Source organism: Lithobates pipiens, unplaced genomic scaffold, assembly GCF_037356315.1.
Source record: "Lithobates pipiens isolate NorthernLeopardFrog02 unplaced genomic scaffold, aLitPip1_a1.2 Scaffold_13, whole genome shotgun sequence".
Lineage (NCBI taxonomy): Eukaryota > Metazoa > Chordata > Amphibia > Anura > Ranidae > Lithobates > Lithobates pipiens.
The window spans coordinates 147,216,404-147,243,858 of record NW_027507718.1 but is presented as its reverse complement, the minus strand read 5'-3'; the positions used below and the strand labels follow the sequence as shown (position 1 = coordinate 147,243,858).

The 27,455-nt window shown below is 41.9% G+C and overlaps 1 protein-coding gene across 1 annotated transcript in view; it reads left to right on the top strand.

Annotated features, from left to right (window-relative positions):
• LOC143974390 (ELAV-like protein 1) overlaps positions 1-15,652 on the top strand; it is a 67,241-nt gene extending 51,589 nt beyond the window's left edge. Inside the window, exon 5 of the mRNA XM_077475714.1 lies at positions 13,971-15,652. Within this exon, the coding sequence (XP_077331840.1) occupies positions 13,971-14,295 (325 nt within the window). The 3' untranslated portion in view covers positions 14,296-15,652. The remainder of the gene's footprint in view (positions 1-13,970) is intronic.
• The last annotated feature ends 11,803 nt before the right edge of the window (positions 15,653-27,455 follow it).

Here is a 27,455-nt window from a genome sequence, read left to right as displayed (position 1 = left end):
ATTGGGACTTTATATGAGGCAGGTGGGGAATAAAAAGGATAATACCTTGTAGGCCAATGAGTTTGTCACACAGAGGGTATAAGATTGAACTCGGTATGAAATGCATTGAAACCACCAATTATGTGGATTGGAGTGAAGTACAGTTCATAAATACAACAAATTGGAAAATTACATATTCCAAACAGTTCATGCAGTTATAACCTTAAAAACAAAAACAAAATATGCAAACTGTTTGTTTATCATTGCCAATAATCACTATCCTTTTTTCCATTGTTGTTTTCCAACAGGGGGTACATGCTCCTCCATTGGCAACTGGAATGTGCTGCTATTTTGTTTTTAAGGTTATAGATGCATAAACTGTTTAGAATATGTAATTGTACCATTGTATGTATTTATGAACTGTACTTCACTACAATCCACATAATTGGTTTCAATGTATTTCATACGGAGTTCAATCTTATTTATACCCTCTGTGTGACAATAAACTCATTGGCCTACCACGTATGTATTATCTCTTCTAATCCCCACTTGCCTCACATAAAGTTCCAATTCCCCTTTAAATTTTGTGTACTTTAAATTTCATTTAGCAAGAGGCATGGCAAGTTTTTTGAAATTGGAATTTAAGATTTTTTTTTTTTTTCATACTGCAACCAGGCCAGTACAGCATCATTATTTATATAACTGGTGTTTGGCGATGATCAGCAACACTGCACTGACTGGTGACAGTGTTGAAGAAATTTTTTTTTTTTTTTTTACCTTCATGTACTTGGACCAGAGCAATACAATATTACAGTAGTAATACAGTAATACTCTGAAGAAGTGGTCAGGTGTTTTTTTTTTATTTTATTTTTTTTAACTTATAACAGTGAATTTTTTTTTAAACAACCAATTTTTCTGAATGAAAAATATTTAGTGTTAAATATTGTGATCAGCTGTGATTGACCACAGCTGATCACATGGTGCAGCTGGGGTGTGATTGACCACAGCTCATCACATGGTGCAGATGGGCTGTGATTGGCCCTGTCTGCACAATGTAATCACTGTGACCAATCACAGATTAATACAGTAGTACACAATGAATGAAAGCCATTCATTGTGTGCAAATGTCATGTGATCTGTAGTGATTGGTGCCGTTACACTCTGATGGGACACAACAGGTGACAAATCGTGCTGCAGCATGGCCCGCGGGGCGACTTTGGGGGAGGACATCGTGTGACGTCCACCCAGATCGAGAACTCCGCCAGGCCATCATTTGACTATAGGCCAGGGGGAATGGTGTTAAAAGCAGGTTTAATACAAAAACTTTTAAAAACGCCCAACAATTCCTTGCTCGTATCTCCTATAACGCTGTCTTAAAGTCATATTGCAGAGCTACTACAAAAAAGTGCAAGCTTCACATTAATACAATTCATATACCTAGAATAGGTGAAGCACTCTGTAATTCCTCTCCCTAAATTATACATTCTAAACAAAATGATATGAATCTTATTCAGTCTGTGGGGAAAAAATGCAATACAACAAAAACTTCAGAAAACAACCCTTGTGAATCAGTATAACAGAAGAAATAGCCATTGAAATATATATCCCAAAGAAAAAACGTGTAAATTGTCCAAAAGGATAACCGTCCCATACAGCATCCAATCTTCATGTGACCAGCTTTAGAAAGTGCAATAAATTTCCATATGCATAAGGAATTAAAACTTTTATCCCCCAATGAAAACTACGCAGATGTGCCCACCACCACAGCTCCTCTTTGGGTGTTCTCTCAACAGGTGTTTTTTTTTTTTTTTTTTTTTTTGGACCCCCACTAACAAAAGGTCTTCAAACTTTTTAGTATAAAGATATATCACAGCTTGCATCTAGGGCCACTTTTCATACTGGCCATATCGGTCTCCTCTGATATGTCATAGAAGAGAAAAAGCAAGATGTGCAGACTGCGAACCACTGTTAAAACAGAACTTTAAAATACACTCGGCAGAAAGGGGTTGTTTATATACATTGGCAAGTGGTTAAACTTCTATTGCAATCGCATAACTTACCTAGCATATGATCCGGCACCTCTGGGTAGGGGTCGTGGGCTGTGACACAGCTCAAGCCGATAACCTGTTGCCGGCCAATCGATGTACGACTGCACCCTCTGATCGGCAAGGAGAGAGGTAAGAGGTAAGGCTCTAGAGCCCCTGCACAGCAGCACACACACTGGTAGGGCACAAATTTTAAGCATTTGAACTACCTAAATCTTTAACCCCTTCCCAGGCAGTAACATTAGTACAATGACCGTGCATAAGCACTGATCTTTCTTGGTGTGACTGGATCCCACAAAGTATCAGTGTCAGACTGTCTGCCGCAACATTGCAGTCCTTGTATATAGTATATAAAATACGAATTCCAGTATGCCATAGTTTGTAGAGGCTATAACTTTTGTGCAAACCAATATACTCATTGGGATTTTTTTTTACCAAATATTCATTATATTAACTAAAGTATTGGGATGCCTGCCTTTATACACACATGAACTTTTAATGTCATCCCGGTCTTGGTCCGTTGGGTTCAATGTTGTGTTGGCCCACCCTTTGCAGCTCTAACGGCTTCAACGTTTCTAGGAAGCCTGTCCACGTGGTTTAAGAGTGGGTCTATGGGAATGTTTGACCATTCTTACAGAAGTGTATTTGTGAGGTCAGACACTGATGTGGATGAGAGGGCCTGGCTCGCAGCTGGCTTGATGTCAGGACTCTGTGCAGATCTGTCAAGTTCCTCCACCCCAAACTTGCTCATCAATGTCTTTGCTTTGTACACTGGTCCAAATCATTTGGAGGGGGGACTATGGTGTGGAATTGTTTTTCAGGGCTTGGGCTTGACCCCTTAGTTCCAATGAAGGGAAATCTTAAGGTGTCAGCATACCAAGACATTTTGGACAATTCTATGCTCCCAACTTTGTGGGAACAGTTTGGGAATGGCCTCTTCCTGTTCCAACTTGACTGAGCACCAGTGCCCAAACGAGGCTCATAAAGGCATGAGCGAGTTTGGGGTTGAGGAACATGACTAGCCTGACCTCAACGCAATAGAATGCTTTTAGGAGGAATTAGAGCAGAGACTGTAAGCCAGGCCTTCTCGTCCACATCAGTGCCTGCCCTCACAAATGTGCTTCTGGAAGAATGGTCAAACATTCCCATAGACACACTCCCAAGCCTCGTGGACAGCCTTCCCAGAAGAGTTGAAGCAGTTATAGCTGCGAACGATGGGCTAACTCAATATTGAACCCTTTTTGGGATATAGGTTTTATAACAATGTTTAAAAAAAAAAAAAAAAAAAAAAAAGTTTTCCACAATTTGGTCTTTTGTTTATACCATAAAAAATAAACCCAGTGGAGGGCCCGAGAATCCCCTGCTAACGTCAGTTGGGAGCGGAGAAAAGCCGCCGGCCACGTGAGAGGTGCTCTGAAATCTGGTATAAACCCAATTTTTCTATAAAAGGTACACGGGCACCTACTGTGTATCCCTGAAAATAATGCCTTTTGGTTTTCAGGGAGGCTGAAAATGAGCCCTAGTTTAAAGTGCTTGTAAACTGGTATAATCTGCTCTATTGCAGTATTATATAATGTAAAAGAGTTTTTCTCTAATTGTGTCAAATACCCCTGCAGTGCTTGGAGCTGGGAAGACAGCTCAGACGGGCCTTGGAAGCGCTGAGCGGTGCTCAGCTGATCCCTTGCTGCTTTTCTCTTTTGCCAGCTGTCAGTGGGGGATCTCGGGCCCCTCTCCCTCCCCAGTGCTCAGAGCAGTGAAGACAACACAGGCGGGTCATGGAAGTGCCGAGTAGCGCTCAGCTGATCCACCCGCTGTCAGGGGATCTCGGGGCGGGTCACTCTGCAGTGCTCGGAGCAGGGAAAATCACTCAGGTGGGTCATTGAAAGCGCAGAGCGGCACTATAAGGAGGTTTTATAACAAAATTTATTACAGAAACACAAACCTTTTACATTATATATTACTGTAGTTTGACATTATTCTGTACTCCTACTCCTGGACCTTTCTGCTGCCTTTGATATGAAAAATTCCATGCCTTTGGTCTCCATGACTGTACTCTTCGATGGTTCTCTTTCCTACTTATCCAACCACACCTTTAATCTTTCTTACAACTCTACTTCCTCCTTTCCTCTTCCTTTCTCTGTTGGGGGTCCCCCAAGGTTCTGTTCTTGGACCGCTCCTATTTTCAATCTACACCACCTCCCTGAGCCAATACCACCTCTACACTGACGACACCCAAATCTATTTCTCTACCCCTCAGATCACTCCCTCTGTCTCCTCCCGTATCATTAATTTACTATCAGATATATCAGTCTAGATGTCGCACCACTTCCTCAAACTCAATCTGTCCAAAACCGAACTTATAATTTTTCCTTTCCCTGATCTCACTGTCAAAATTGGTGCCACCATAAGCCCATCCCCACATGCCAAGGTTCTAGGTGTAGTTCTGAACTCTCCTTCAAGCAACACATCCAATCGCTGTCCAAATCCTGCCGCCTCAACCTCCGCAACATCTCCACAATACGCCCCTTTCTAACCAATGACACAAAGCTCTCAATTCACTCACTGCTCATCTCTCATCTCGACTACTGCAACTCCCTTCTCATTGGCTTACCTGTGCATAGTGTATCACCTCTTCAATCCATCATGAATGCTGCTGCCAGACTCATCCACCTTACCAATCGCTCTGTGTCTGCTACTCCTCTGTCAATCCCTCCACTGGCTTCCGCTCGGCCAAATAATTAAATTCAAAATACTAACTACGTACAAAGCCATCCACAATTTCGCCCCCAGCTACATCACTAGCTTAGTCTCTAAATACCAACCTACTCGTTCTCTTCGTTCCTCTCAAGACCTCCTGCTCTCTAGCTCCCTCATCACCTCCTCCCATGCTCGCCTCCAGGACTTTTCCAAAGCCTCTCCAATCCTATGGAATGCCCTACCCCAATTTATCCGCCTATCTCCTACTTTATTAGCTTTTAGACGATCCCTGAAAACCCTTCTCTTCAGAGAAGCCTATCCTACCACACCTAACTGTATTTTAATTTTCTCCCTTAGCTCACCCCCTACAGTTATTACCTTTTTTATTTCAACTTGACCCTGTCTTCTAGATTGTAAGCTCTAACGAGCAGGGCCCTCTAGTCCCTCCTGTATGGATTTGTATTGTAATTGTACTGTCTGCTCTCATGTTATAAAGCGATGCGCAAACTGTTGGCGCTATATAAATCACTTTATAATAATAGAGCATTTTACAACCACTTTTACTCTGTTCACACTGGGGATTCCTGACAGATAGGGAGGGGTAGAGAAGACAGAACATAATGGCAAGCCCTACCCTGAAAATAAGCCCTACTGTTTTTTTTTTTTTTTGTTTCCAAATTTAAGACCTGGGCTTCTTTTTGGGGAAACACAGCATTAGAAACCAGAGAAAATTGTATAAAGTATGCTATTTTAGCAAAAGGAGCAGAGGGCCGGGCACTGTCACGAGCTGACAGGGATGCAATGAGGGGTTGGAGGACACAGGAGAGCAGGGCTACAGATGAGGGAGGCACATAAACTAACCATGGTGCCGGGGCTCAGCAGCCATGATCAACCGTGGTCCATTTACAGGGGGAAGGGCAGAACCAGGTATTTCAGGTGATAGAAGGGACCAAAGTACACAGCACAAGCACTGTGATATAGAACATGCTTTAAAGGAACAGGATCCCTTTGTTCCACTTTAAAAAAAAAAAAAAAACACGCTTAAAGCACTGGCCATACTTTGTTTTCCACCTGGGGTATAATCATTTAGAGGAAAACGAATGAACTCTGCAATTGCCGGTGGGAGTGGCAGTGGAGGGAGACGGAAATTGCAACAGATCATCAGAGGAGAACCATGCTGGCGGGGGTGTGAGAATCAGTGCTAGGGGTTAGATGTTTTAGGCAGAGGACAGTGTGGGGCGACAGAGCAAGCATTTGAGGAAGTGTTGGGTGAAAGGTGGGGGGGGGGGGGGGTCATTTTAGCTGAATAACTCTGATCAGCAGCTTGTTAGCCACTAATCAGAGCTATTTTGTTCAGCAGTCTCTGCTGAACATTTCTGATAGAAGTTTATGGTCACTGGAGTGACCTTGAGTTTATAACCGAGGAGGAATGTAGGTCTGTGCGAAGTATGTACCTGGCCAGCAGCAAGCAGTGCTGTAAAGACCTATACGGACCTGGTAGTGAAAAGCTTAACGCAATCTACTGAGCTGGCCAGAATATATTCTACATTTTCACAGCTCTTACCGTGAAGAAACCTTTCCGTATTTGGAGATGAAATCTGTTTTCCTTGAGATGTAAAGAGTGCCTCCTTGTCCTCTGTGATGGCCTTAAAATGAATGACAACTCAACACCAAGTTCACTATATGGACCCCTTATGTATTTGTACATGTTGATCATATTCTCCTCTTCTCAATAGAGAACAAATTCAGTCCTCTAATCTTTCCTTATAGCTGAGCTCCTGAATGACTCATCAGTTTGGTTGCCCTTCTCTGCACTTTTTCCAGTTCCCCCCATATCCTTTTTTGTGAACTGGTGCCCAAAACTGAACTGCACATTCCAAATGAGGTCTTATTAATGATTTGTACAGGGGCAAAATTATATTTCTCTGGAGTTTATACCCCTCAATACAAGGACGGCTCACTTTGGAAACCACAGCTTGGCATTGCATGCTATTATTAAGCTTATGATATACCAAAACCCCCAGATCCTTCTCCACTATGTATTTTCCCCCGTTGTACCCCCCCCCCCCCCCCCCAGTATGTATGATGTGTGCATATTCTTAGCCTCCAAGTGCATAACTTTACATTTATCAACATTAAACCTCATCTGCCACATAGTTGCCCAATTAAACCATGCTTGTAAGTTGGAGACATCCTGCAAGTACGTTCTTCCACTGCATAGCTTGGTGTGATCGGAAAACACTAAAATGGTACTTATCGTACGTCACGGGACACAGGGCCATAGTAGTTACTATGTGGGTTATAGGCCACCTTCAGGTGATGGACACTGGTATGCCCTAAGACAAAAAGTGCACTCCCCATATAATCCCTCCCACTAGTGGGAGTACCTCAGTTTTTTCAGCGGAACCTAAGGTGTTGGTCACGAGTTAAAATGTGCTGTGCTCCCCTGGAACAATTCATGCTGGGGCTAGCCATGCAGCTGGATCCATTCAAAGTGTCTTTTAGGCCAAGTTTAATGGTACCTGGGCCTTTTTTCTGAAGAAACGAGGTCTTGCCTGTAAACGCATCTTTGAGGGAGCTGGACCCCTGGATCTAGTACTTTTGGTAATAAGGCCATAAAGTTTTACTGGCAGTGGTGCTATTACAGGTCCAGGATTGTGGTTTTCCCCATGGATCCCTAGCTTCTGAAAGTTTAACGGAACCAACCATGAAGGGTGAAGGTCTGTCTGTTGGTTTTACCACAGAAAACCCTGCAGCGGGAAAATTAAGTGGCGTTTTCTAAGAAATTTTGTTATGTCTCCTTTAAATTTAGTGAATGTTGTCATGCCTATATGTCACCGCTGGGTGCTGTATAGAGCACTTAATGTCTCGTGCTTTTCTGAGAGCCCACAATGTGTCCAGGAACAGCAGTTTCCTTTCCTCCAGCCAGCAGTGGACCTCCGGTAAGTCTGAGGGGGTTTTTCCTCCCCACCAGACTCCCCCCAGTGCTGTTTTTTCTGCCCCTCTTCACAGGGAAGAAGCACAGAAAAAAAAAGTGCCCAGCGCGGGAAAGTGTTTAAAACGCACCATTGTTACTGCTGCAAGCTGCACAGGGATACGCGCAAAGGTGGCATGAAAGATTTGGTGACACAGGCATTCCTTTTGACACGTTTACCACTGCATCAGGCTGTGCATTGACAGCAGCGACAGGGCTGAACTATTGCTCAAGCAGTGGATGCATTCCTTCTGGTAGTACCTCTGCTTTGTGCCTCAGGCTATGGTCTGAAGGGGGTAAAGACACCTCAAAAAAGGGCTATAGAAAGTCTTCTACAGTCACACGGAAGCCTAGAACCATCTCTAAAAAGATGGAATCCTTCCCTCCGAGTAATATGGCTGGTTAGAGTGCGCCATCAGGAGTGACGAGTGTTGCAGCTGCTCCTAACACCGCAGCCCCTGTGTGTATATATATATATATATATATATATATATATATATATATATATATATATATATATATATATATATATTGCTAAGGAGGTTTTTTTTCTTCAACCATTTTCGGGTTGGAGCAAAAAATGTACACTTTAATTGCATCCCAGAGTAGGACTAAAGCACACAATCAGATTTTCTGCTGATTCTTGTCTTCAGCTTTACTAAAACCATGTAGTGCAAGGGCCTGCCTGATTGCATAAAAATTAAAACTCCTAAGGTTTGACCTCATATTTATATGGTTTTGGTAAATCTGAAGACCAAAATCAGCAGAAAATCTGATGGTGTGTATGGGGCTTTAGTGTAACAGGTCCCTGTCCATTGCTCAGGACCCTCATGCTGAGAAACGAGGGGCGAGAGATGACAAATTTCTCTCAGGGGACCAGTAAGAGGCTGGGGACTTCTCCTCTTAAGCACCTAATATGGAAGGATCAGTTTCGCAAGAAAGATTGTTGGTACAGTCGCTCACTGAATTGGTCCGCGCCACATTTTTTTCTGCCAGTAACCGTCCGTCTGAGCCCACTTCCGGTTTTGGTTCACTAAAGCCTCCCCAAACTGTTCATGCTTTCCTATCCATTCATGGCTAAAAAAGTTTATGTATTCTGAGTGAGAGCACACAGATAAACAGTTTTGTCCTCCAAAAAAGGAGGAAGAGTTTAATAAGAAACTGGGGATTCCCGCAATTGACACTGCTATATCCTCTGTGAACAAAAACCTGACTTGTCCAGTAGACAATGCTCAAATGCTGAAGGACCCAGTAGATAAGAAGTTGGAATTCCTTTTTAAAAACTATATTTTGCTTGCAGGTTCACCCTGCCCTGGCAGCGAACAGGGTATCTCAGACCTTAAAGTGGTTGTAAACCCTTACAACACATTTTGACCTACAGGTAAGCCTAGATTAAAGGGATTGTAAAGGTAAATGTTTTTTTCTTCTTAATGCATTAAGGTGAAAAAACATCTGACAGTGCCTGCGCCCCCAGCCGCGCCCCCCCCCCCCCCCCGTTTTACTTACCTCACCCCTCGAAAGTCCTGCGCTCGTCCCCCGATGTCCTTTCCACCGTTCAGCCTGGCCACTGATTGGCTGGAGTGGATGGATGGAAAGCAGCGCAGCCATTGGCTCGTGCTGCTGTCAATCACATCCACTGACACGGGGGGCGGGGCCGTGTGATACAGCGAGCTGCTATAGCCGCCGGCTGTATCACGGGAGCGTGCCCGCAGATGCTTCTCACCATGCGAGGGAGCTCGCATGAATGCGAGAAGCACCTGCGGGAGGAAGCCGAGACAGTCGCCGAGGGACCCCAGTAGACAAGGTTCGGGGCCACTCTGTGCAAAACAAGCTGCACAGTGGAGGTAAGTATAACATGTTTGTTATTTATTTTTTTAAATCACTTTACAATCCCTTTAAGGCTTACCTGTAGATCCAAGAAATATCTCCTAAACCTACACATTTAGAAGATATTTGCCGAAAGACGGGCACCGCTGTCTATGGCGCATGCGCCGTAGACAGCGGCGTGCAGGCGCACCGAGCTCACCACAGTCAACGGCGATATGCCACGTGTGGCGGCTCCCGTGCGCATGTGCGGGAGTGACGTCATCGCGATTTCGCCGAATGACAGCGGCGGAGCAGCAAGACCCACCGAGAAGATGGATGCGCCGGACTACAGGGGACAGCGGTGACTTCGCTGGCTTCTGTTAGGTAAGTGACACATAACGGACTACTATGCGATGCATAGTAGTCCATTATGCTTTACCTTTGCAGGGAATGAAAGAGGAAGTCAACTCATCAGGGTTTACTTCCTCTTTAAAAGACCAGTTTATTGAGGTACTCAAGGTTATTCTTGATCAGCAGGCCCAAGATTTGGCTGGGATATCAGGCGTGTTTTACAGTATATGCTATGAAAGATTCTATTCTCCAGGCCTCATGGCTTACATTAGGGCTGGTACACATGCATAGAATCTTATGGTTGAAAAATTGGTCATCCGAATCGTCGTGAAAAAAAAGCTCTTGGCCGGTGTCCCAGTTCACGGTGAACGGTTATTTGGAGACGCTCTGGATAAATACATCCAAAGAATTTCTAATGGAAAAAGTTTCCTTTTACCGGTTAAGAAGTTTAAGTGTTTTTCTTTTAGACAAGCTTCTTTTCCATTGCCAGGAGCATCAGCCTCCAAGCAGTCACAATAGCCCCCACCGTCCGGTTCAAGAGGTAAACCTCAGGATCAGTCACAGGATCAAGAGGCCCTGGGGGAGGAAAGCCACAAAACTAAATACTAAAACCTCCTTATAAAGGGGTGCCCCTGCTCATTCGAGTGGGGGGGGGGGGCTTTTGCAGTTTTCAAGGGTCTGGCAGGAACATTAAGACAGATGGATGGTTTCCTCGATATCTCTAGGTTACAAACTAGAGTTCAGCAAATTAGTCTACTCGTTTTTCTCAGATCAAACTTTCCCAGAGATCCAGTAAAAAAAAAAAGTATTTCTATCGTAAGATAATCTCTTGTCTCAAAGAGTGATATCGATGGTCCCCTTGGAAGAGTGAGGATTAGGGTTTTATATAAACCTTTTCACGGTAACAAAACCAAACGGGGATGTCAGACCTATTTTAGATCTCAAAGATCTAAACCGGCTTTTGAATATCTGCTCTTTTCTCATGGAGTCAATCCTATCAGTAGTCTCCATCCTACAAGGGGGGGAACTTCTGGCGTCAATCGACATCAAGAATGCTTATCTCCATGTGCCAATTTTCCCCCGCTCACCAGAAATATTTACTCTTCGAGGTAGAAAATCTTAATTTTCAGTTTGTAGCTCTGCCCTTCAGTCTAGCTACTGCACTTCAAGTGTTTACAAAGGTCCTGGCTCCTCCTTTATCCAGATTAATGGCTTGAGGTATAACGATACTAGCCTACTTGGACGATCTACTCTTGATAGATCAGTCGGTAGCCCGCTTAAACCAAAGTTTGGTCACCGCAGTCAGCTACCTGGAATACCTAGGTTGGATTCTCAGCCTAGAGAATTCCTCCTTAAAAACATCAAGGAGATTGTAGTACTTGGAGCTGATCATAGAGTTCAGAAGAGGGCATTTTTGCCCCAGGAAAGGATCAGTCCCATAACTGATTCAGTTGATAAAAACAAAGAATCATCCTTCTATTCGACTTTGCATGAAATTGTTGGGAAAAACCGTGACTACTTTGGAGGCCGTTCCTTTTGCAGTTTCATTCAAAACTGCTGAAAAACAGTATCCTATCAATTTGCAACAAGAAGGTCCAAGCTCTGGACTTCCCAATAAGTTTATCCCCCAAAGTGCATCAGAGCCTCAATTGGTGGTTGATGACCAAGAATCTTCAAAAAGGAAAATCCTTTCTACCTGTTCCCTTGAAGGTGGTAACAGATAGCAGCCTTCTGGGCTGGGGAGCAGGCCTGGAAGAAGCGCCTGTCCAAGGGAAATGGTCCAAATCAGAAATGACCTTGCCCATCAATATTCTAGAGATTTGGGCAGTATGCCGGGCCCTGAAGGTCTGGATGCTCAGACTACAGAATTATCCTGTCGGAATCCAATCTGACAATGCCACAGCAGTGGCCTATATCAATCGCCAAGGGGGGTTATGAGAATTCATGTCGCCCAAAGAGTTGTATTGTATCCTAGCTTGGGCAGAAGACATTCCTTGTCTATCAGCAATCTTCATTCTAGGGATAGAGAATTGGCAGTCGGACTACTTGAGTCGCCAACAGTTCCGGGAGAATGGTCTCTTCACCCCGACATCTTTCTGTCAATATGTCAAAGATGGGGAGTTCCGGACGTGGATCTGTTTTGCGTCCAGGTTCAATAAGATTAACAACTTTGTGTCAAGGGATCAGATGGCATGCGGAACAGATGTCTTGCTTTTTCCATGGGATCAGTTTTCACTGATCTATGCGTTCCCTTCTGTTCTGCTTTCGTGCCTTTTTCGCAGGAAGGGAAGGAGGTGATTCTTGTGGCCCAGGAGATCTTGGTTTTCAGATATCGTAAACATGGTGGTTGGGGACCCACGGACTCTACCACTATGGCCAGACCTTCTCTCGCAAGGTCTGGTATTCCATCCTACCTTACAGACTCTAAATTTAATGGTCTGGCTGTTGAGACCCACATTCTGAAAGACTGTGGCTGTCTGCTTCAGTAGTTTCTACTTTGGTTACTGCAAGGATGCCGGCCTCCAGAGTCATATACTATAGAGTCTGGGAGGCATATGTCTCCTGGTGTGAATCCAGAGTTGGGCACCCCAGGAAGTATGTCATAGGTAGGGTCCTTGAATTTCTGCAGATGGCATTGGAAATGAAGCTGGCCTTGAGTACTATTGAAGGCCAGGTATCGGCCTTAGTGTTTTTTCAATGACCACTTGCTTCACACTCTGGTTCGTAACTTTATTCAGGTCGACGCAAACGCATCTTCAGATGCTTTCTTTGGCCGCAAGGCTTTACAGGCAGCTGCATAAGGTTGCAATTTACACTTTAAGTTACAAGTTTGTTGTGAACGCATCCTTTGATGTACAATTTGGCCGCAGGTTTTGACGGCAACTCCTGTTAAGGTGTTCCTTTTGTTGTGGGTTCAGTTATGTTTTGCTGTTTCCACCCCTCATTTTTTGACACTCCTTGGGGACATCCCTAAGGTCAAGAATTAAAGGACCTGTGTTCGTCAATGAACGAAGGAGAAAATGGGATTTTTGTACTCCCCATAAAATCCTTTTCTCTGAAGTTTGACGGACACAGTACCCTCCCCTCTATTTATGTTTGTACTGCTTTTTGACAAACTGAGCTGCAGGTTGAGGGGTTATAGCCAGAAGGACTTTACAGTCTTGCTGGTGCTGTACAGTCTTGCTGGTGCTGTACAGTCTTGCTGGTGCTGTACAGTCTTGCTGGTTTTACATGTCCTGCCTAGTCCTTTCCTGAAGGTGGCGTTATAACCTAAGGTCAAGAATTAAAGGAGCTGTGTCCATCAATGAACTTCAGAGAAAAGGATTTTACGATGAGTACAAAACCTTTTTTTTTCCCTTCCCTGGATCCCCTTTTAATGAGAATAATTGTTAAATGACAGTCTGCTTTCATAAAAAGAGACTTTTTATATTGAGCATGCAGGTAATGGGGAGAGTGGCCACAACATTTGGCCAATGAGGCAACATAAAAATGGCAACTTAGTTTAGTGTAGTTGAATATAAAAATAAGGGTCCTGGATCTTGGGGTAAACATTCAAGGACATTTGGATTGATGGTCAGTTTATCATTACATTATTTTTGACTTGGTGATATTGTCAGGTGTCTATGCTTCTCTATACAATACAGACAGATTATGGATGATGTGAACGGCTGGTGGGTTTCTGTACATAGCTTCCCTTAAAACAGGAGGCAGAAGCAATGCCCATATGTGATGCTGAGCCTCCATGAAAACGGTAGCTGAGATCCAATGAATAAAAGGAGTGGGGTATGGACAAGCAGAGAAGGAAATTACTAGACTGCGGAGTGCGACCAGGAAATTAGGTGGTCTCTGCCTGACTTGCTGCAACTGCTAATGTACACTGTAGGAAGCTTACAGTGCATAGTGAAATCGGAATAAGCAATTTTAGTACAGGATTGGCGCCTGTACAACTTTGAAATATGAAATGTAAGGATGGATTTTGGCTTTAAACTTTTAAATTATTGAAAGTCCACAAATATAGCTTGCAAATGTAAGGAAAATGTCTTTACTTTAATCTGTTTATTTCTGCCTAAACCTTAAACTTTGGAATGTTTGTTTTTTTTTTTTTTTTTTTTTAATAGATTTTCACCCATGGGAGTTGATCATATGAGCAGTATATCTGGTGTGAATGTTGCTAGCAATGCTTCCTCTGGATGGTGCATCTTTATTTACAACCTTGGGCAAGATGCAGATGAAGGAATCCTCTGGCAGATGTTTGGTCCTTTTGGAGCAGTCACTAACGTGAAGGTTATCCGTGATTTTAACACCAACAAGTGCAAAGGTTTTGGTTTTGTGACCATGACAAACTATGAAGAAGCTGCCATGGCCATTGCAAGTCTTAATGGCTACCGTTTAGGGGACAAAACCTTGCAAGTTTCCTTCAAAACAAGCAAGTCCCACAAATAACTTGCTCTTAGATTTTGTATGAAATAGAGAAAATAAGATTGAAGTCGGGGAAGACTTTTTTTCTTTGTTAGTGTAAAACTCAACTCATTTTGCGCCAATTTTCACAAGTGTCTGTCTTAGTCTTAAAAAGAAAAAAAGATTTTTTATACTCTGGGGATGCAACTTACATGTTCAAATGTTTGAGAGTTCCCAACATGTTAGACCAATTTTTAAGTTATTTTCTTTAAGTATACAAATAAAATATGGTTAGATAACATACCTACAGATGATAAAAATAAGCATGTGCTAACTTTAAAGACTTTCATAAGGTTTGCTTTGTGGGTTTATCTTTTCCAGACGCTGGAAACTTTTTAAACCAAGCTGTCATGTTGCCAGCTTAATTATCTGTGTGTGTATGTGTGTATACATATACACATACACATACACACACAGTGCTTCTCTCCCCCTGTTATTGTTGTCTTGCCTAAACAGTAACTTTACAGTTCAGGTTTCTGAAAATGACGACATTAGTATCAGCATGTATAATTTATCCTATATGCAGGGTCACTGTGGGGCATTCAATGACTTGTATGTTATAGCTTATAGTTATTTTCCAGTTACTTTTTGGAAATGTTTTCCCTTTGTTTTTCAAAATTCTTTAGTTGGCATTTTGTAAGAATTCAGCCACACATTTCAAGATTTTTCTTTTTTCTTTTTAATTTTAAATTGTGTGTTTAGAAATAAAAATTCCTGTATACCGCTACACCACCCATATTTAAATAAGTGATTTGCATCTTTCAGATCAATTCTTTTTGAAGATGTAATATTGCTATGATTTATTTGATTTGGTCCTTAAAAGTTCATGAAAAATTCAGTTACCTGTACAAGGTTTCCAATCTTTTCCACAAACCCAGCTTAAAGGTAGGGAAGGACCAAAGAGTTATTTGAAAACTCCAGTTAGTTAGTATCTAAACTCAAGTAATGTTTCTTGTAGCTATAACGTTTCCTTTGTTCCATGTACACTACATGGTACACTTTGTATTGCTATAGCATAAGTTAAGATACCTTTTTTCCAAGGATGTTGGGTGGGTGACTAAGTGTGAGAGTAACTTCCAACACAAGAACATTTGAGCATTTAACTTTTTTGCATCCCTGTTTGATTTTTTTTTCTTTGTAGAAATACATGACCACTTTGCATATAAAAAAAAAATCTTTAATTTTAAAGTATTAATCTAATGATTTGATTCATAGTTAAGTAAAATGAATTCCCTACCCAGAATTTCTATGGACTGCCTTGGAGTTTTTGTTTTTGCTTTTTGTGTTTTGTTTTGTTTTATTTTGCATTTACGACCATTAAATTTGATTTTCTTTTGCTCAACTTTTGTTTTTTTGTTGTTTTTGTTTTCTTTTGTTTTTTATTTGTTTTATTATTACTGTTCTTCTGGCAGATACTTATCGAATTCCGTATTGAGCTATGCCTTTGGCCCCCTTCTTATAGAACAGCTGGTACTGTCAAATTGTCCTTTGAAGCATGGCCCCACCCCTGAGTGCAACTTGCCTGAATAAATACTTTGGCCTCCATTCAGAAATTATTTTTTCACTATGAAGCCCTGCTCAAAACCACTCAACATTTCTTCCAAATGGGTTCTCCTTATTTTGCACAGTGTGCCCTCGGCCCTATTCATTCCCATGGGGAATCAAATTTTTGTCAATTTTCACCTCTTCTACTGAGTACATCTCTTTATAGGGATGAAAAAACATGTATGTGCAGAATGAAGAGGGTATAGAGCAAAGGATGTGTGGCTTCAGGTCAATGAAAATCTTTAGGTGGGCTGTCAGTCAGGCATATGTATAGGCATACTTTACCAAAGGTACAGTTGTCCTTTCAAGCTGCTTGTTTGGCTGTCATGATTACCTTTTTGCTTCAGTACTTTTGAGCAATCGCTTACACGTAATGATTTAAATGTCAGTCGTAGAAGTATGCTGACAGTGGTGTTAATGTTGTTCTTGGTCAGCTGTATTGAAGCAAAAGGGTCCTGAATAGCCACCTATTTTTCATTAAATGTTGTGTTTTTTTAATCCCCCCCACTCCCCCAAGCTGATATATTTGGAGGTTACATGTGGTCAAGGTTCGGCTGAATTCTCCAATGGCTTCATACATTTTTTAGACACTTAAGTTATCATGCCTTGGTTCTTTGTCAATTAAACCATGGAGCATTGCCATTTTTACTTCTACAGATGGCATCTGGATGTCAAAATTTCTCCATGGGCTAACCAAGAGAACCTGAATCATGGAGAATATGGTGAATGTACTTTGTGTGGTTTGTTACTTTTTAGAGCTGACTGCATTGTTGCTTATAAGAACCACCAAGATATCATCTGTAACTTTTCTAGTATGGATCCAAAAGCAGATCCTGCCAAAAAAGTTTTTCCACTTATCGTGCTGAAGTATCCTTATAATAGGCTTCACAGAGCAGTGACATTTGAATTATGCCCTCTCCATGATAGTTGATCTGCAGTTTTCCCAGGGATCATGCACAAGGGGAATGCACTGACTTAAAGATGTAATGAATCACAGGGAAACTCACAGATGGCACAGTAAAACGTTACTGAGAAATTAGAGAACTGTGCTCAAATGAGCCAGATCCGGTAGGGGACGTTAACAATACCACATTGGTCACAACTGGGTTCTGGGCAGGGGTACAGAGCAACTCAAAAAACAGCCTCTCGCACAACTCAAAAAAACAGCCTCTCAGTCTTATTCCAAGCTGTGCAGGAAGACCGGAGAAAGAATTACACATCTTTTCCTAAATCTGCCAGCACTGCCTCACTCACTGCTTAATATAGACAATGGGAGCGTTTCTTAGAGTTTGGTTTATACATAGTCCTAACTGTGCCAATATGTGTAACCAAAGTCTCCCGTGTCCTCACTGTCTCTGTATTGAGCAGTGGGGGATGCAGTGCTGGCAGACTTGAGATAGGGCGCTGCCCCTGAAATGCATTGTCATAGCAACCCAGGAAGCTTGATCAGGGAGTGTCCAACACCACAACACACGCCGACAGCCCTCTGCGAGCTCCATAGTGGGGCAGGCTCCAGCCAGGCGTTGGTGTGACCCTTTACCCCCTTTTGTCTTCCTGAACAGCTTGTAAAATAAAAGTGTCTATTTTTGAGTTGGCTGTTTCGCTGGCCAGGATCCTGTCATGATCAATGTGGTAATGTTAAAGGTGCACACCTGATATGGCTCGTGAATACATTTTAGTTTTATCTAATTTTTCAGTCAAGTGTATTATTGTGATAGTTGTGCACTTCCCTCTATGTCCTTTATATTAAAAAGTAGATTCTGAGTTATGCTCCAAGCACACCCTTTTCCCATTTTTCTGCTTCTCTTTGTAAAAATGCATTTTCTTGTCCATGGGGAGACACAATTTCATAATTGAGTGACCTAGGATTTTACTGCCACCCACAGGAGAAATGGACATTAAGCACATAGAAAATTGAAGATCAGCCCCCTTTATCTGATAACACTATAATCCTGCTGTTTTTCTGTTATTTTGAAGATTTATCTGCTATCAACAAGCTACTCGTAGAGAGCAGCTTCTATGTATGCTGTGTCCAGTGGTTATTTGTCATAGCTTCGCCTAGGTAACCCAGCCCATTAATTTCTTGGGGGTTTTGTGCTACTTTTTTCTTAAAGTATACTATATTCTTGTTAACATGTCTGAGTCCAATTGGAAGAGAAGTCATTCTACATTTGTTGGCGACTTGTATAAGCTTTAGCTTGTCGCAGGCTGACTGTCTTTTCTAGCAAAGAAGTTTCATAGTGGTGCATTACTGACACAGTATCTGAAATCATTGGTTATACTGACTTTCAGGAGAATTGGACACTGACAATGGATTAAGGACAGCCTAGTATAACTGCTCCCAATGCACAGGGGTTCTTATGAGAATGGATATCTGCTTGGGAAGAAGCAATTCTTTTTTATTTTTTATCAAGACCACTTTTTCTTCTATTAAGATTCTTCGGAGCCACTAAAGCTTCTATTTGCAGCTTCTAGATAGATTATTTCTAGTCTTCGTCCTGGGCATTATACAGCATCAGATTGTAATGTCACACATACTGCCCTTCCCCCGGGAACTAGCTTCTGTTTTGGTGTTCACCTAGGCACGTTGAGCTAGCCACAGAGTGCTCTACAGGGCTGGGACCACCTAGCTGTACTAGCTGCAACAATTTTCAGTCACAGGCCGGTGGTGGGAAAGGAACACTTGCTGTTTAAACTTGACACCTTTTTTGTTTCCTTGGTTTTGCCACAGGTGCTCTTACTAAGTCTGCACAGCTTTTTTTTGGTCAGATTCACTGCGCATGTGCTATTTTGGGATACATACTCTGACCTGGTTCAGCTTCTCTTGACTTCTCTATTACCCTCACTTACACCAGCGATTCTTTAGGATGTGGCTTCTGGGCTTCCTGCTGCCTTTAGTGGATGTCACAAGGGGCGTTTACACTTCCTGCCATGCATTGTACTGTTGCAAGTACCCCTAATATTGGGCTAACAATGGAAAGAGTATCTGCTGCTTTTCTATTCAAGGGTCCTGACGGTGTCAGTCTGGACTGCTTCCCCCCACGCCTGAGTTGCTGGAGTGGCTCACACCTCTGGTTTGTCGAGAGGATGTTTGAGTAAGCTTTCAGTCTTAGTCCTCATCCCACAAGTGATCCTCCTACCTTTCCAACAGCGTCTGTCACTCATCTTCCTCTAAATTCTGGAAAATGAGACTGTGATGATGGTACAGAGTTGGAATACGGACATGTCTCCAAAGCTTAACCACTTGCAGACTGCCTAACTGGGAATGATTTTGACGTTAAATACTGTTATGGCAGTAGACGCGAGATATTGGCCCGATCATTAGAGCGAGAGCAAAAATTCTAGTAGTGGACCTTCTCTGTAACTAATCGGGGTAACCTTTAAAAAAATAAAATAATTAAGGCGTCACCTGTGGAGACTTATAAGTACTGTAGTTTGTCGCCATTTCACTGAGTGTGCACAGTTTTAAAGCATGACATGTTGGGTATCTATATTTACTGGGCGTAACATCACCTTTCAAATTGTACCGGAAAATTCGCAGTAAATGTTTATTTTTTATTACTGCCCCCCAAAAAACATTGTTTGAAAGACCGCTGCGCAAATACTGTGTGATGTAAAATAATGCAATTTTATTCTCTATGGTCTCTAAGAAACAATTCTATAATGTTTTGAGGTTCTAAGTAATTTTCTAGTAAAAAAATAAATAAATTCTACTTGTAAGTGTCAGAAAAAAGCCTGGTCTTTAAGTGGTTAATCGGACTAGTCGCTGCAGTTTTACTGTGGCAGTTTGGCTTGCTTCACCTTTTGGCCACTAGGGGTGCCTGGGCACCTGCTTGTGACAGAGCGAGAACCGGGATCTGTTTGTGTAAACGCACAGATCCTGGTTTTCTCAGGGGAGAGGAGAGAGATTGTGAGTTCATACAAAGTATGAACACCGATCTCTCTTCCCCTATTCAGTCCCACCCCACCCCACCTAGAGTAATAACACAACTTGGGAACACGGTTAACCCCTTGATCGCCCCCTAGTGTTAACCGCTTCCCTGCCGGTGACATTTATACAGCGATCAGTGCTTTTTTTTTTTTATAGCACTGATCGCTGTATAATTGTCAATGGTCCCAAAAATGTGTCAAGTGTCCAATTTGCCCGCCTGCAATTTTTATCAGGATTGCGATATTGCGATCACCGCCATTACTAGTTAAAAAAAATGCTATTAATCTACCCCCTAATTTGTAGACGCTATAACTTTTGTGCAAATCAATACGCTTATTGCGATTATTATTTTTTTAAACCAGAAATCTGTAGAAGAATACATATCTGCCTAAACAAAGGAAAAAAATAGTTTTTGTTTTTTTAAATGTGGGATATTTATTATAGTGAGAGGTGATCAAATACTACCAAAAAGCTCTATTTGTGGGGGAGGCGGGTGGAAGGACATTAATTTTGTTTGGGTACAGTGTCACACAACCAGGCAATTGTCAGTTAAAGCGACGCAGTGCCGTATCGCAAACAATGACCTGGTCATTGAGCAGCGAAATAGAACTTCCGGGCCTGAAGTGGTTAAGGGCACCATTCAGTCCTTATTGACGCAGTGTGCATGTGCTTTGACTAAAGCTGGATACACACTATACAATTTTCTGTAGATTTTTTTTTCCTTCAGATTTACTAAAACCATATAATATCCGGTCAAACCTTAGTGTTACTAAACCCAACACCTGCACATACTCAGTTGTGTCTTATGCTGGAGAGAACAGTTTCTTGTTCTCAGAGCCAGCTAGGTCACATGATATTGACATTGTGCATGTAGTGAAAATCTCCTTCCTGGACTCTCAGCACTGAAGAAACTGCAGTTTATCACTGAACGTGGTATACAGATCATCCAAAAAGGTATATAGTGGCAGTATAATAATGTAAAGAGATTTATAAGCTGGGAGTGTGGCGAATGAACTATTTTCATATTACTAGGTTTAGTAACACATTTAAGAGTTTCAATTTGTATGCCATCAGGCAGGCCCTTGCACTACATGGTTTTGGTTAATTTAAAGGAAATCAGACAACAAAAGTTGTGTGCATGGGGTCTTAGAGCTGCCAGTTTCAGCCTTGCCAAAGGTCACCAGCATAGGCTCTTAAAATTTCTTAGCCTGCTAAAACCTCCCCTGTACGTTCACTGTTGCAGCTCTGTTTGTACGGTGACCTGCTTCAACTTGAAAAGGTCATCGCTCCTTCCAAGCTAAATTTTTCTATGCCGTATCCTATTGAAGAGAATTTTCTAGAAAAGGGGGCTGTCCCTGTTGACCTTAACCGCTTAAAGTGGAGGGCCACCCAAAAAAAAATGCATTAATCTATAATAAAAAAAAAAAAATTCTGCAACGCTTCCTCCTCTTCGGTGAGTTGGCCCGTTGCTTTCTGGGATGTGTGTGTGTGTCCCAGAAAACAATAGGGCCATCTACAAAGCGACTCGTGCATACGCAGTAGGAAACAGGCAGTGAAGCTGCGAGGCTCCACTGCCTGTTTCCCTTCGTTAAGATGAAGACGCTGGCAGCCGATCCGATGGACGGATCGGCCTCGGGCGGCTGACATTGTGAGATCGCTGGACAGGCAAGTGTCCTTATTAAAAGACAGCAGCTACAGTGTTTTGTAGCTGCCGACTTAAAAAAAAAAAAAAAAAAATTAAATAAAATGTATTGGCCGAAATACCCCTTTAAATACTGGCCACCGTCATTTGACGGTGGCACAATGGCTCTCCTGCACAAATTGCTGTAGGTGTACGGCAGCCCGGGTTTGCCTTGTACACAGTCAAAATGGGAAAAGGCCTATGCAAACAAGATATTTCCTCCTGACTGGGATCCACTCTTCCCAGTTTCCCAGTCATTTTGGTACGTATACGGAGAGGAAAAAAAAGGGGGAAAAAACTGCGCTACGGAATAGAAACAACAATAGTCGGAAGCTGCCATTCTGATGTATACCAAAGAATACACAAATAAACAGAAGCAAAAAAGAACTGCGCTAGCCTCAGAATCCCAAATTTTATATATATATATATATATATATATATATATATATATTAAACAAAAGAATAAAGAACTTCAAATGTTGTGCCTCTAAGATCACCTCAAAAAATGGTGCATATAAATGTATATGCATAAATGTGCAAAATTAATTTAAAGTGAAACACAATTAAGTGTCATTAGTGTGAATAAAAAAGATGAAAAATAACAAAATATACACCTAAAATTTAACACACCCCAAAAATTTAAAAATGCATAAGATAAACAAATAAAAATAATGAAAATTATCAACTCTAACGTCCATATAATTATATAACTAATTATTAATGCAAAGTGTCCATATGATCAAACACCAGTGAAAAATCTTCATGTGAATAACTGGATTTGAAGCACACAGATTAAATTTCCTCTCCAGAAGTGTGATGTGCTCTTTCCCATCACCAGACAAATAAATTGGCTCCTTACCAACTCCAAGCGACCCCCCGTTTACAGAGGGCCACCACAAGCAGAATATGATTAAATGGATATCCAGGTAGCTGTTCCCCTTAAGCGATCCCAGATCTTCCACACAGTGGGACTATAGCTGTTACTCCATGTATCACTCCCAGCTCAACGTAGTGTCATATAGGGAAAAACATAGGCTCCAGATAGTGTAAAACCAACGACTTTAATTCACAATCAATAAATGTATGCACTTACATGAAAGTTTAAAAACAGGCTCGAACAGAAGCGTGCGCCGGCCAGACACACGCCACAGAAAACCAACCCGTCCTTCCTGGTATGTAACGAACGAACACGACTGGGGTGGCGTCGACACGTCGCACCGCCCTACGCGTTTCGTAATAACTTGCATACCCTGGACGACGTAAGTTATTACAAAACGCGTAGGGAGGTGCGACGTGTCGACCTCACCCCAGTCGTGTTCATTCGTTACATACCAGGAAGGACGGGTTGGTTTTTTGTGGCGTGTGTCTGGCCGGCGCACGCTTCTGTTCGAGCCTGTTTTTAAACTTTCATGTAAGTGCATACATTTATTGATTGTGAATTAAAGTCGTTGGTTTTACACTATCTGGAGCCTGTTTTTCCCTATATGACACTACGTTGAGCTGGGAGTGATACATGGAGTACCAGCTATAGTCCCACTGTGTGGAAGATCTGGGATCGCTTAAGGGGAACAGCTACCTGGATATCCATTTAATCATATTCTGCTTGTGGTGACCCTCTGTAACGGGGGGTCGCTTGGAGTTGGTAAGGAGCCAATTTATTTGTCTGGTGATGGGAAAGAGCACATCGCACTTCTGGAGAGGAAATTTAATCTGTGTGCTTCAAATCCAGTTATTCACATGAAGATTTTTCACTGGTGTTTGATTAATCATATGGACACTTTGCATTAATAATTAGCTATATAATTATATGGACGTTATATAGAGTTGATCATTTTCATTATCATTTTTATTTGTTCATCTTATGCATTTTTCAATTTTTGGGGTGTGTTAAATTTTAGGTGTATATTTTTGTTATTTTTCATCTTTTTTATTCACACTAATGACACTTAATTGTGTTTTCACTTTAAATTAATTTTGCACATTTATGCATATACATTTATATGCACCATTTTTTGAGGTGATCTTAGAGGCACAACATTTCAAGTTCTTTATTCTTTTGTTTAGTATATATATATATATCACGTATACGGAGAGCCCTTTGGCTTCAGTGTTGGTCTACAGAGCTTTCATGCATGAAGCATTTGTTGAGAATGCTGTTCACTAGGGAATGCCTTTTTGGCAAAATCCTGGACAATTTTATCAAGGCAATCCAAAGGAATCCGAGCATCCTTTGTCCCAGAAAAAGAAGCCAAAAACTCCCTCCAGTGGCTAAAGTTAAATCTAAAGGCAGCTTGGATCTCGGTTCCACCATGAGCCCTGGATTCCCCAAAGTCACCAAATCCGGTGGTAAGCTTTCCACACAATAAGGATGTGCCCCCACGTGTAAAAGTTGGGGGACATCTTTTTGCCTTCGTAGCTATCTGGTTCTAGGGCAGATGGTTGGGTCTGCAAACTAGAATTTTGGTCCCTGCCTTTACCTCACTTCATGTTGTCAAATTTGTCAAAGTCCCTACAAAGTTTGGCGGACCTCCAAGCCTGTTCTGGACTAGCTCTGCTCCCATAACTATGGTGCAGGTGGGAGAGAGGGTCTGGTTTCTTTTCCAGCATTTTCAGTGTCCAAAAAAGCGAAAGGGGGCTTACGCCCTCATACTGGATTTTGAGACTGCAGTTTTGGGTTAAAAATAACTGCGAAATCTCTCCAGTCATTGCTTCCCTTCACTTGGGACATTAACCAATGTGTACTTGCACACCCCTATCTTCCCTGCTTATCAAGACGATATGTCCCAATCACCAGTTTTCCATCTTTTTTCAACCACTGCCTTTAAAAATGGCTTTACTGTTGGAGCCCAGATCCTGGGGATAGTGGCCAGCCTGATTAATTTATCCCTACGCTCTTGCAAAGTCTACCATTACACCTTGAAAGTGTATTTTTTGTGGAGCAAGACCAGCAAGTTTCATCTTGGGTATTACTCCGTGGAATGAACCCTATCTTTTCTCCACTCTGATCTTAATCTGCGAATGCTGTTGAGGCTTAAATCCCAAACCCAGTGATCTATATCAGACCGCTTACTACAAGCTTCCTTGCGAAGACCAGGGTGTTACTTCTGTATGTTTCCCAGTAACTCTGTGATGTTTCAGCCTGGTTCTGTATTTCTCTGTTCTTACTCGCAAGATGTGAGGCAGGTTTTAGTTGGCAGCCTTAAGCTGTAAGGAATCCTTCTTTGTGCTACAGGATAGTTATATTGAGGCCAGTGTCCTTTTTTTCTTCCCAAGAGGTGCCTTATTTCTTTCGCCTTTAACAAAGGAATTTCTATCCCTGCTGTGTACTGCTCCTAAACACATCTTCCCTTTTGTTTGTCATGATCACTTTTTGAATAGGTCTCCTGACATGGCTTTTTTTTTTTTTTTTTTTAAATCAGTCTGGCTCTTTTTTTGTTCCCCAAGGTCCCTGTAGGGGCCAGCCGCCTTCATTATTGCTATATGACTTCAACAGCTCATCATTCAAGCCAATGACCTCAGGGGTAAAGTCGCACCTTTTCAAGTTAAAGCACACACCACCAGATCAGTTAGTGCTTCGTGGCATTTTTTTTGGTCTTCATGGCAAGACTGACGGTTGTTCTTGCAATTATAACAAAAAGAAAATTAGGACTTTTGTCTTACCTGTGAAATCTTTTTCTTGGAGCACATTATGGGACCAAAGTCACTTCCTGTCTTTTATATTATGATCCAGTTCTATCATCGCTTGCTACAGAACGTAAGGAGCGGAAGATTTGCCCCCTTAATGACCAGGCCATTTTTTGTGGCACAGCACTGCAACGCTGTAACTGACAATTGCGCCGTCGTGCGACGCTGTACCCAAACAAAATTGATGTTGTTTTTATGTCCCCACAAATAGAGCTTTCATTTGGTGATATTTGATCACCTCCCTGCGTTTTTTATTTTTTGCGCTATAAACACAAAAAAGTGACTATTTTGGGGGAAACATTTTTTTACTTTTTGCAATAATATCCACAATTAAAAAAAATAAAACAAAATAAATCCTCAGTTTAGGCCCATATGTATTCTACATATTTTTGGTAAAAAACGCAATAGTATATTGATTGCTTTGCTCAGTTAAGTTATAGCATCTACAAATTAGGATAAATAGTCATGGCATTTTTTTTTAGTATTGGCGGTGATCTGAAATTTTTAGCAGGACTGATCAGAGACTTTACAGTTTTTTTGGGACCATTGACACACAGCAATCAGGGCAAAAAATAGCCACTAATTACTGTATAAATGTCACTGGCAGGGAAGGGGTTAACACTAGGGGGGGATCAAGGGGTTAAATCTGTTCCCTGGAAGATGTTACTAACTCCATGGGAGCTGAGTTGACTGGAGGAAAAGACAGTCTGTTCCTAGTGAGTAGGAACAACAATCTTTCCCCTCTCCTGACAGAACGGGTATCTGTTTACACTGACAGATCCCCGTTCTGCCTGTCTCTGGAGCGATGACAGGTGGCCACCAGACATCGAATCCGCTGGACCCGCTGGTTGGCTCCACCTGAAAGGGCACGCGCCCAACGTACGACGGCTATTCACGCTGGGGAGCCAACTTTCCACAATGTAACTGCAGCGGTCGGTAACTAAGCTTCCTGGGAACGGGAGGTTTTATACTGGGCTGCCCTTAAATCTTTGCTGGTATTCTCTCTTCCTGAATGTGGCAGTATAATTCGGTGAATCAAAATACTATCCTGTGTGCTATAATGTACTTCAAAGACTGACACAAATCCTCTTAATTATATAGTATAGAGGAGCTGAGCATTCATAGACCATGAGTAACAGTCTGTAACCTTCTGTTGATTGTAAACTGGCAAGCTTTTGAGGACCCACCCGCTGATTGCCCCCATGGTCAAACCCTACTCTGAGTTACTCATTTTAGGGTTTTTTTTTTATTTTTTTTATTTCCAATGTCCTAAGGTGGTGGGCCTCTTCTCCCTTATGGAGAAACCACGCTTTGCTACTTTATATTTTCAGATTATTCAATAAACTTCAGATACTAAGATACTAGAGCACTTCCCACCCTTTTGCCACGAGGACTTTGCTACAGGACAGTCTGCTCTCGGTTTGTTGCATACTACTTTGTGGACTTGCTTTCCCTGTATTCGGCACCCTATGCCTTGGATGGCCCCCCACCCCCAGAGAATCACCTTCACCTGTAGTTAGGGTGGAAACCATTTTAAAGGGAGCCACCGCAAATGTCAACAAACTTTCACTCTGTCCAACTCTTGCACAGCACTTGGCCTCAAAACTTCCCTTGCACTGGAGCAGGGCCTGATTTTTAACACTGGTCTGTGCATCCGATTCTATCTGAGGCATTTGGACTAAGGCAGACTTTACTGAAACTTTACAAGCAATGTCAAATCATTAAGTCAAGCAGAGTCTACTTTAAACCCTAGCAAATATAAACATTTGAATATCATCATTGTATAGTCCATAAAACCTCTAAGTCGATGATTAAACACCCAAGATGCAAATTAAAATCTTCCTGCCACCATTGTGCTGATAAGTTATAAATCACAAATACTCCGTGACTAATCCCATAGGATAGTTGCTCACATCACAATCAAAGCCAAACCTTAATGGAAAGTCTGAACGCACTTCTGTACAATCCAGTTATATATATAAAAAAAATCCAGACTAAGGCTGTACCTCTACGTCTATCTACCTCCCAAACCCTCCCAAAACCACTGTGTGTACCCTATGGGACCAGGGAGACAACTCTGCAAAGATATAGATATATATATAGATGAATAAAAGTAATATATATATATATATATATATATATATATATATATATATATATATATATATATATCTATCTATCAAAAAGATGATAAATGCAAACACATTACCACCATAAAAAAACAATTTTAAAAATCCACAGCAGCTGCAGAAAAAAGCACCCCTAAGAAGTTGGTTATTTTGAAATTGTGCATCTTCAGTAGCT